Source organism: Centruroides sculpturatus, unplaced genomic scaffold (genome assembly GCF_000671375.1).
Source record: "Centruroides sculpturatus isolate CEXI.00-Female unplaced genomic scaffold, Cexi_2.0 scaffold2083, whole genome shotgun sequence".
Taxonomy (NCBI): domain Eukaryota; kingdom Metazoa; phylum Arthropoda; class Arachnida; order Scorpiones; family Buthidae; genus Centruroides; species Centruroides sculpturatus.
This window is the reverse complement of record NW_019386252.1, coordinates 37704-49347: the sequence shown is the minus strand read 5'-3', so window position 1 is coordinate 49347 and position 11644 is coordinate 37704. Positions and strand designations below refer to the sequence as shown.

At 34.5% G+C, this 11644-nt stretch overlaps 1 protein-coding gene across 1 annotated transcript in view; it reads left to right on the top strand.

Annotated features, from left to right (window-relative positions):
* The window catches only part of LOC111614279 (phospholipid-transporting ATPase ID-like), a gene marked incomplete at its 5' end in the record, with an annotated part of 57755 nt that overhangs the window by 10181 nt on the left and 35930 nt on the right, over positions 1–11644 (top strand). The window contains 2 exons of the mRNA XM_023355654.1: positions 7505–7638; positions 7719–7832. Of these exons, the coding sequence (XP_023211422.1) occupies positions 7505–7638; positions 7719–7832 (248 nt within the window). The remainder of the gene's footprint in view (positions 1–7504; positions 7639–7718; positions 7833–11644) is intronic.

The window sequence follows — 11644 nt, the reverse complement described above, 5'->3', positions numbered from 1 at the left end:
GCCGAGTTTCTTGGTGTTCTTCATTCAAGAGTTGTTGGCATTCTTCTGTCATAAGATCCGTTTCAGGTTCCATTATGAACTTTTCGATGTTCTTTATTTCTCAGATGTGATATTTGTTACTCCTTTAGCTGTTTGAGTCTTCTTGATTATACAGTATTTTTCTTAAATAAGATTGAACTGCGGCCTACTGTAGACCTGTTCACACCATATTGCCCAGCAACATTAGGCATCTTCCACCTACTCTCTACCTTTGCTATTATACTCTCACCTTTCGAAAAGAAAAACAGACGCAAAACTTAACGAGTGCCTACCCGACAGTCTCGCGAACACATATAAGAATTGCTTTGTCAGAAAAATAAAAGGCTGGAATTACAAGGGAGAGTTTCAAAGTTTGGAGGAATACTATCTGATCGGTATATATTGGCTTGAGCGTCGATGTCGACGTCTCCCGCACTCCGAAAAGTTTCGAATTGTTGCCTGAAGACAAGGGAAAACCAATTGGTATTTGTTATTTTACGTTGCTTCTTCTTGTGTTTTGTGAAATCTGCGATTTATACGCCGATGTCGGAAAAATCTTTGTAAACAACTCCGATGGGAAAAACCCAGTCTTGGTGAGAAGTATATCGGAGGTCACCGATTGTTTTCACATTAAGATGGGAAAGTTGACAGTTAGTTGATCGGAATGCACCGTAAGTGTCAACAGAAGTCGATCACGTGACTCATTTCCCACGAATAACGTATAAAAGCTCGAATCCCCGAAATCTCCGGGCGATCCCTTGGAAGTTATACTTGGTAGATGTGCCATATTTGTCTCTATACTCTGGACCGAAAGGACATAAGACCAACCACAGCCATTTGAACTTCCATCGCCATTAACAAACATATTCAACGAACGCATATGTGAGACCTGAATAGGCCCTGGGTCTAATTTAGTAATTTTATTAATAATGTTATATATTGTCGTAAAATATTCTTTTGTTTGGGTGAAAAAAATAACGTTTTTAACGTGGGAAAAATAGATAACAGATGCTACTTCCTTTCACAGAAGTTAGTACATCCTCTGTTTTTCTCTTATCTGCGAAAACTCTTGCTTTGATGGGAAATGTTTACCCCTCACATATCCCCCTTTCCATCCGTTCTCACGGAGGAATCTTTGCATGATGATTGGTCGCCGATCATGACATATAGAGGAAATTTGTCAGAATTCGGGGAGTTCATTGACAGACCTGGAAGTGTCCGGACTCCACATGTTTTCCTCCTGATTACCCTTAGACGAGTCACATCGAATAATTCCAGAGTTAGCACATAGAAACTCACTTTGATTTTGTGCACATATTGATCTCCCATGGAATGAAGTAAATGAACTTTGTCTCCAAAGTGTCCCTTGCCTACAGAGAAGAAGACGAACAACAACTAAACCAGGTTGTATGTTTTATAACGATATTGTAATCTCTCTCTCGAAGTGTATCTTAATTGTCGCATTTATATCATTTTTCATTTGATATTTTGTATTAGTTTATATTTTCTTGTGTTTTATTAAATTTACTATTGTTTGTTTATCAAATGAAATGACTCTTAATTTGTGTCTGAATCAGATCTCACAAGCGTGTTTGTCCACGGAATTTAATTGACAAACTGGTGTCAGTTCTGACGTAGATCTGGACTTCACAGTCTAGATCAGTTTCGCGTATTTACTGCCCTCCTATAAAAAGTAAGAGAACCGATCTCACGATTGCATGCCCGTAAGTGGCGTAACTTTGTTTACGTCCCCGGCTATCTCACACATATTAGGCATATCTGCATAGAGGTATTTGTACTTTTTAGAGCTTTGTGAACTCTTTCTCAGACTAGAGGTAAAGCTATTAGAGCATCCCTTTTGTATAGTGAACTTATTTACTTATTTAATTGCATTTAACCTATGTACCCTAGCTTAGTTATATAAATAAATGCTTGTTTAGTTTTTAAACCTGTCTCCTGTCTCTGAAGGACACCTGCCGACTTACTGACGCACTCCCCACTCAAATTTTTGCCCTCCTAGCCATCCGACAAGCTGAGAACGGGTTTTGCCAACCTGCTGCAGAGTAAGTGGTTATTTGGGATGAGCCCAGTGGCCCACTGCTAATCCCACAGTTTGTTCTGTGGGGTGTTCGTTATCTGATCATGTGTTCGTTGTCTGAACATAAAAATCTTTCGCAAAAGTGTTCATTATCCGATCTGTTCGTTAACTGATCACCCACTGTATATATATTTTTATTATTATCGATATATTATATTTATTCTTTTACTACTGTTTACTATGTCAATTGAAAACAGTATTGTTACTAGGGAAGAGCTACAAATGTCAGCTCTAGAGATTGTTGGAAAGCTTAAAAATTACATAGCAGAAAATAATGGCGGGAGATTCAGTACACAAAATCATTCTGACTTTATTATTAACTGTTTAGAAAGGGTCATAGACTTATTTATGGAAAAACCATATCGTCATTAGCTTAGGATTTTATCTGAGAAAGTAGATCATATAGCTCTAGCATCTACTTCAGAGAGCATGGAGACTAATAAGACCATTTAAGAAAAAATTAGAACACATAGATGATAAGATATCTCAATATCCTAACTCTAAGGGGTTTTTTGAGACTCAAAGCGCTGTATTAGAAAACTTGAACAAAAGCATAAAAGAAAAACTGGACCAATGTTGTGTGAATACTAACGCAGGCAATGGCATAAATAGAACATACAGAGATGTTCTTAATTCAGGAAACACTCCTCGATCAATAAAGAATACCAAAATTATTAGGCCATCTACAGAAGTCCTCCTGGTTTATCAAAACGGCAAAGATACTAGGTGTAATAGACTCTGAAATCTTATCTATAAAAAAGTAAATCCATTGCAACATTAGTGTAGCAAGAATAAGAAATATTGCAAGAAGCAGACTTGTGATTGAACCTGATAAACAGGAAGATGTTGTTAAGCTAAAACAATATATTGACCATAATATTCCAGAGATAAATGCTAGAGTTCCTAAAAAGCTATTACCACAAATCATCGTGCACTCAGCACCTGCACATGTTAATCGTGAAGAAATACCTATGCTAATTTTAAGTCAAAATGAAACTTTTAACAAATTCCTAAGGAAGACTTTAATAAGGAATTTACCATTAAATTTGTTATGGGAAAGAGGACTGATGCATTTGTTAACTGGGTCATTGAAATCTCACCTAGCCTTTGTGAACTCTTTCTATGACTGGCAAACTTAATTTGGTGTGGTCCCACTGCAGAGTTGCAGACTTTCATTCTATTTTGCAATGGTTTCGCTGTCTTAGATATGGTCACTCCACCAAAAACTGCGGCAAGACTACTCCCACCTGTATCCATTGCTCGGGTGAGCATTTTTATGGAGAATGTAAAAATCTTGAATCCTCCCCAATTTGCTGCAATTGTAAACATAGTAAGAATGGTTGCTTTAATCATAATGCTCGTGATGGCACATGCCCTCTTTTCTGGAAAATAAAAACCAACCTAATCAACCGTACTGATTATGGCTTGCCACATCAATAATCAGATTTGTTTTCTGCATACAGCATACATATATAATACTGGGTGGAGCATAGCCGCCACTTCTGTGTTAACATCAATTATTCATAAATATGACATCATTTTTTGTCAAGAGCCATACTGCATAAATAACGTCCCTGCTTTTTTTTTTTTACCAACTGTATCTTCCTTCAAGGTACCAATATATATCTTTCGGCTGTTTCCATCGCCCTTGGGGATGATCTTTCCCTCCTTCACCACAGTACTATTAGCACACAATACGTCAGTTGTACTGAGTTGGTTATCAATAATTGCAGACACATTCTTATCAATTATTACTGCTCTAAAAATATTTGTATTGAGGATATACTAGATTACATTCAAAACATTATGGGTAAATTTATAGATGTTTATTACATCTTGGCCGGAGATACAAATGCTCATTCTCCTATTTGGGGAGGGGATCGTTTGGACTCATGTGGACAATACGTTGAAGAGTTCCTGGCATGTAATGACTTATCGGTTGTTAATTAAATTAACGATCCTTTGTCTCCACCTACTTTTGTATCTAGCCAAGGCAGTAGCTAGATAGATGTGACTGTTCCTCTGGATTATATCCACACATACAACAGTGGAAGTACTTGAAGAATCACTTGATGATCATGCCCTGATTTCTTTCAATATTGAAATTACCAGTACAGATGAATATAGACACGCTTGTTGCAGGTTTAATCTGAAAAGAGCTAATTGGAACGACTTACAGACTTATCTCATTACCAACCTAGTAGACTGCGAGGGCGACAGTCCTCATGAGGTACGTAATCGCATTGATTATAATATTGAGATCATCAATAATGCATATAAAAATTTTATTCCTCAATTCACAAAAACTCACAAATCTGTCCCTTGGTGGACAGTTGAACTTACTAATCTTAGAAAGAGGAATATTCAACTTAGGAAGAGATTTCAAAATTGCCATACAGAACCTGAGTGCACAAACCACAAGATACAATACATCAACCACCTCAAATTCTATAAAAGCAAAATAAAACTAGCTAAGAAACAAACCTAGAAAGATTTTTGTGAGCTGCTGCGGATAACCCATGGGGATTTATTACAAAATTGTGTACAAATAAACTTAAAATGAAACAAATCTTATATTCCACAAATAAAGGGGAATGATCAATTTGCTGACGATCACGCCAAAATATTATATTGTGAAAAAGGGAAGGCACTGAGGTCGGCGTTATGTGTGCGTTTTTTATTCGCTAGTACTTTCGACGAACATATAGCCGTCGTCATCAGGCGAATTATCGAAAGAATTAAACGGAAATAATCCGATTTGGAATAGAACGCTTAAATTTAAGATGAAACTTTAGTAAAAGTCGTTAGGAACACGATAGAAATATTCAAAAATGTTCGAAAANACAGCACTTAGTGTCTGTGTTTTTTGATATAGAGAAGGCCTATGATTGCTGTTGGCGATATGGGATACTCCGTGATCTGGACCATTTCAGATTGCGGGGTAATTTGCCAATTTTCATAAAAAACTTCTTAGAGAATCGAAGATTCCAAGTCAGGATGGGCAACACTTTATCTAGGCCTTTCACGCAACAAGAAGGTGTTGTTCAAGGCTCTATTTTGAGTGTGACTCTGTTCCTAATTAAAATTAATAGCATAGCTAACTGTCTTTCCCCTAGTGTGAAACAATCTTTGTATGTGGATGACTTTCAGATCTCCTGCCAGACATTTTGGGCCAGAGGCCAAATCTGGATAATATACTGGACTTTCTAAAAGTCATTAATATGTATAGGAAATCTAATGATTTATTTATTGTACAGTTTTATTTACTTTGAGTTGCATATTTAAATTATTGTATATATTTTTTGTTGTTGTTTACTTATTTTTGTTGTTGTTTATTTATTTATTATATTCTAGATTTTATATTTATATTACCATTGGCTTTTTAATGGTTAAACTGTGATGTTTCGTTTATGTGTATATATGTGTTTTATTTTAGATTCTATATTTATATTACCATTGGCTTTTTAATGGTTAAATTGTTATGTATCGTTTATGTGTATATATGTGTTTTCCTATTTATTTTCTACTTTCAATTGTACCATGTGTCATGGCGCAGTATAGCCTGCATTGCTTTTGTGCCAATAAAAATTAACCAACCAACCAACCAACCTGAAAGTACTAGTGAACATTCTCATACGCTGAAAGTTGATATTGGTAACGCAACAACATTTAGGCAATATATAATAACTACACTTATCTCTAATATTGCTGGTAACCTTACCGATGATAATGATAAAAATCTACAAAATTATTTTAATATTGTCACACTGGCTATAATTTTTAATCATGTTCTATTTTAAATATAATAATAATAAAGTTAATTTTCAATGCTGAATCTGAAACTGTGATCACTCTTTTTCTTTGGTAACTTTAGTTTTCATGTGACTTCTATCACAGAAAATGTGAGATCATGTAAATATTGTACACCTTAGAAGGTTAAATGATATTGTTGATTAATTTATTGTAAGGATAAATTCTATATCAAATGTTTCATTTTATATTAAGGTAAACATTTTGAATTGAAATCATGTGACTTCCAGTTCAAACTGGAAGTTTGTATATAGTTAATTGGGGCCTCTAACCCTTAAGTTTTTTATATTTGGTCTCAATTTTCATCTATGTAACTCTGTCCTTGAGATTAACAAATGATGGATGGACGGACAGACAGATGATAGTGGAAATTTATGCCTTCAATTTGAAAATTGTAACCCAATAATAGTAATGTGTTGGTGAAGTATATCTTACCTGGCATATATACAAGTGCCTAGTTTTATGTTTAACCATAGTCAAGGCATAACTACAGAATATCCATAAATTTTGAACCAACTGGAGAGATAGATCACCCAAAAACTCATACTTTTAAAATCCAGCATAAATTTAATAAAATAAGCATGTTTTCAACCAGTTTCACTGACCTTTCAGTTACAATAGAAAGGAAAAATAGAAGAATGTGAATACAAAAATTTAAAAAAACTCAAGAACAATTGTAAAAGTACAAGAGTTCAAATACAAGGACATTATTTTAAAAAGAAATCTACAAAGCCGGCAGGACAGGGAGATGTATAAACACCAAAGACAGCAACACGCTTTCTTATGTTTGGCGTTACGTATGCGAAGAACAACAAAATGATGACGATATGTAACACGCGCATGAATTTGATTATATTTTAAAACTAAACATTCATTCTAAGAATGGAATCCAATTATTTTAACCTGAAGAAGACCTCGACTGAGGCCGAAAACGTTTGTTTTTACGAATAGTTTACAAGTACCGGACAGTAAAGGTTTAGTAAGTACGGTCTTTATCATTACATAATAATCTTCTTAGCGTTGGTTGTGTAGTTAGCAGAAAATAAAACCATTCGCTTTAAAAAGATGTACTATTTTAAGAGATACGGGACTTAAAAATGGTAACGGGGGGTGTGCTATTTTTAGCTGCTCTTTGTTAGTGAGAAAAGTTTGAGGAAATAGTTTATTTTTAACATGATTCCAGAGATGATAAAATTTTGATTGGGAGTAACCAGCTTCTTGCATCGCTCTACTAATAAGCTGTAATTCTTCTTCTACCAATGCTTAGTTTGAGAGGAGGAGGAAAGCTCTCCAATGAGTGAAGTTATAGCAGAGTTCACGTAATTTTTGTGTTGGAATGCCGTTGCAGGAATAATTTGCGGTATGTTGTTGTTTTTATGAAGTGCTTGTGAACTTATCCAAACTTTAAACAGTCACTGTTTGTAACGCCACAACATGTAAGTGTAACCTTTGATATTGAAAAAGTCAGTGTGAAGTGATAATTACATTTGATACACCAATTTGTGTTGTTCAATATCATTAACTATGAAGAAATGATTTTAAGTGATATTTTTGCTATAATATTATTACATTTATAAGAATGTTACAATGAATTTTCAAACGTGTTGAACTTTGACACAAATAATTTAAATAAAATATTTTTTTTTCAAACAGAAACAGAAAGACGAGTTCGAGCAAATGACCCAGAATTTCACTATCAGTTCAATTATGCTGTGAGTAATTTGATTTTTTTCAGACATTAGATATAGCTTAATAATTTTATTAAGAAATTTGATTATTTTTTTTATTACAGAATAATTATATAAAAACATCAAAGTATACTTTTTTAACCTTCTGGCCACTGAATCTTTTTGAACAGTTTCAGAGATTAGCCAATTTTTATTTTCTTTGTCTGCTTGTATTACAGGTAAGTTGATCATTTGTTATACAAGATTATCATAAATTAAAGAATAGATATTCAGAGTACTCTGTAGAAATAAATATTGGGCAAATATCATCCAAATATAGTGTATGTACTATTCTGAGTATATGGTTTTGATTTATGGGAAAAATTTTTATTTTAAAATTTAGCCAGTAGGCAAAATTTGGCACTGCTATCCCATTAGATGCATGTTACATATGTTTTTTTAATGAATTTTGGAAGTTAAGAAACAAAGTGAATTAATGTTATTCTAGTTACAGATGATTATATCAAAAAAGATATTATTTCATGTTCTCCATCTCCATGCTCTAAAATTACATTTGTTGCCCAACACACTTGATACTGGAATACAACTGACCTGCATGTAATTTTTGCATGTGTTGTGATATTATTTTTAAGACATCTAAGTTGGGAAGATTACCTTGATGAATGTGGCTCTTTAGGGCAATCCTTAACCAAAAGACATGGGGTTTTGGATCTGATCATTGTGGCAACAGTGACATTGGAAATAGTTGGCTGATCACTCTCTTGTGTGAAAAATTGGTGTAAGGCTTGTACATTTAAGCCTATATGTGGAATGCACTGTCTTGCATAAAAATTGTATTTGGACAATTTTTTTCTCAGTGCTGGAATGACAAAGTTTTGAAGCTTAGCTCTGTATCTGGCAGCATTAACAGAACATGTCACTGCCTTAAAAAATAAGGATAAATTACACAATATGTTGTAAAATATATTACACCATTACTTTGGTGAGTGCAATGGAATTTGTTGATAAACATGTGGATTTTTGTCAGCCAAATATGGCAGTCTTGAGTGTTCATGTCACCAAGCAAATGAAAACAAGCCTTGTCACTTCATAGAATTTTCCATGGCAATGCATCATTGACCATCATCTGAGTTATGAATGTTAGGGCAAATTTTTTCTGCTTATTGTCATCACCATAAATTAATTCTGAACAGTATCTTATATGAGTGGATGAGTTGGATATCATATGTGTAGGATGCTGTCAAATGAGCTCTGGCTTTTTATTGTGAGTTTTGCATTATTAAGTGTTTACTTTTAATGTGTTTGATGTTTTTGTGAATCGGAAGGTTGAAGTAATATTTATACATCAAATAGGACCTTTTAAATATAAAACTTTTAAAATTATGGCTGAAAAACTACTTTTTTTGGTTATCTGGAAATCACGTTTTCGATTAACCGGTTTTCATTACTGCACCTAATATGTCTTCCCATGTTGTCTTCGGACACAAAATTCGGGAGTCATCAGTTCATTATTAACAGAGATATCGGCTCTACTTCTGGTTGGCCTTGGAACGCCATTTTTGAGCTTCCGGTTGAGTGTATTGTTAAAACCTTTGGGCAATTATTTTAGGAACCTTTAAGCACACTCACCAGGAAATTTCATTAAAATCGGTTTAAAAAACGAACATTTTCTACCGTCTTCAACGGTCATCATCAGGTTCGAATCCAAGATTTCAAAAAATCGAACATTACAGTTATGCGCATGTCCAATGCAGGACCTTAATACAATTATTTGTGTAATTGGTTTCCTGCTTCAAAAATCCAATGTTGATATTATAGTGTAGACATATATGGTGTGCATCCATTATACGTCATAAAACGCCCTCCACGCCGTCGCCAATGAGTCTGTTTCCTTGAAATTGATGGCTGTTCCCTTTCTGAATGCTTTAAAAATTTCCAGCTGTTCTAGATATTTCAGGCTGGCCTGGTGTTCACACCGTTGTATTAAACATGCATTATCAAATTCCACCATGACGTCATCATCAAGCGCGAAAGCGGCCAAAGCCATATTGGAAAGGCGTTTTTGAATTGAGTACTTGTGTTCCTTCACCTTTGTTTTAAGTCAGCGTGTGGTAGCCCCAATATATTCACCCGGACGATTCACCCTATGATCGTAAATAGGGATAGAATATATTCCCGGAACACAGTTCCTATCAAGACGGTCCTTATAGTTTCGTAAACAGGAGAAAATGGTCTGCGATCTTCTGTAAGCGATATTTTTACTAGCATATCGAGCGATTTGCTTGTAGGTGCTATGAAGGATCTTGTTGTAAGTAATAGGAACGAAGGACTGGTTATTCTGAAGTGCCGTACTCTTAGGTTGTTGGTGGCGTGCTATAATTGCTTTAATTAGGTGCGTAGGGTAACCATGTAATTTTCTACCGTTGAAGACGGTAGAAAACATTCGTTTTTGAAATGAATTTATGCTGGTATGTTGGTAATTTCGTAGTTATATTCTTAATTCTCACACCAGTATGATGAATGATTGATTAAAATCGGTTATATAGATTTTGAATTATGGCTATTCTAGAATTTATTCCAATTCAACTTTTACTTCTTCTTTCTCAACTGGTGCCCATGGCAACGGTCTTGGAGTAGAAGCTTTTAGAAGATATTTGGGAAGTGATGTTTTCTAAGCTGTCTTTTGTTATATATGGACATATATATATTTTTGGAATCGCCTCGACATTAGGGAGTCAACGGTGACATCTATAATAAAATCGGATAAATATATATAGATTAAAATTATTATTTATAATTTTCTGTCAGGATTTCTCAAACTTCTCATTAAATTTTATCTTAATTATATCTAAATCCTATTATTTTAATAATTGGATATATATATCGGATATATATATATATATATCCGATCACCCACTGTATGTATATATATATACATACAGTGGGTGATCGGTTAAATATATATATATATCCGATATATATATCCAATTATTAAAATAATAGGATTTAGATATAATTAAGATAAAATTTAATGAGAAGTTTGAGAAATCCTGACAGAAAATTATAAATAATAATTTTAATCTATATATATTTATCCGATTTTATTATAGATGTCACCGTTGACTCCCTAATGTCGAGGCGATTCCAAAAATATATATATGTCCATATATAACAAAAGACAGCTTAGAAAACATCACTTCCCAAATATCTTCTAAAAGCTTCTACTCCAAGACCATTGCCATGGGCACCAGTTGAGAAAGAAGAAGTAAAAGTTGAATTGGAATAAATTCTAGAATAGCCATAATTCAAAATCTATATAACCGATTTTAATCAATCATTCATCATACTGGTGTGAGAATTAAGAATATAACTACGAAATTACCAACATACCAGCATAAATTCATTTCAAAAACGAATGTTTTCTACCGTCTTCAACGGTAGAAAATTACATGGTTACCCTACGCACCTAATTAAAGCAATTATAGCACGCCACCAACAACCTAAGAGTACGGCACTTCAGAATAACCAGTCCTTCGTTCCTATTACTTACAACAAGATCCTTCATAGCACCTACAAGCAAATCGCTCGATATGCTAGTAAAAATATCGCTTACAGAAGATCGCAGACCATTTTCTCCTGTTTACGAAACTATAAGGACCGTCTTGATAGGAACTGTGTTCCGGGAATATATTCTATCCCTATTTACGATCATAGGGTGAATCGTCCGGGTGAATATATTGGGGCTACCACACGCTGACTTAAAACAAAGGTGAAGGAACACAAGTACTCAATTCAAAAACGCCTTTCCAATATGGCTTTGGCCGCTTTCGCGCTTGATGATGACGTCATGGTGGAATTTGATAATGCATGTTTAATACAACGGTGTGAACACCAGGCCAGCCTGAAATATCTAGAACAGCTGGAAATTTTTAAAGCATTCAGAAAGGGAACAGCCATCAATTTCAAGGAAACAGACTCTTTGGCGACGGCGTGGAGGGCGTATTATGACGTATAATAGATGCGCACCATA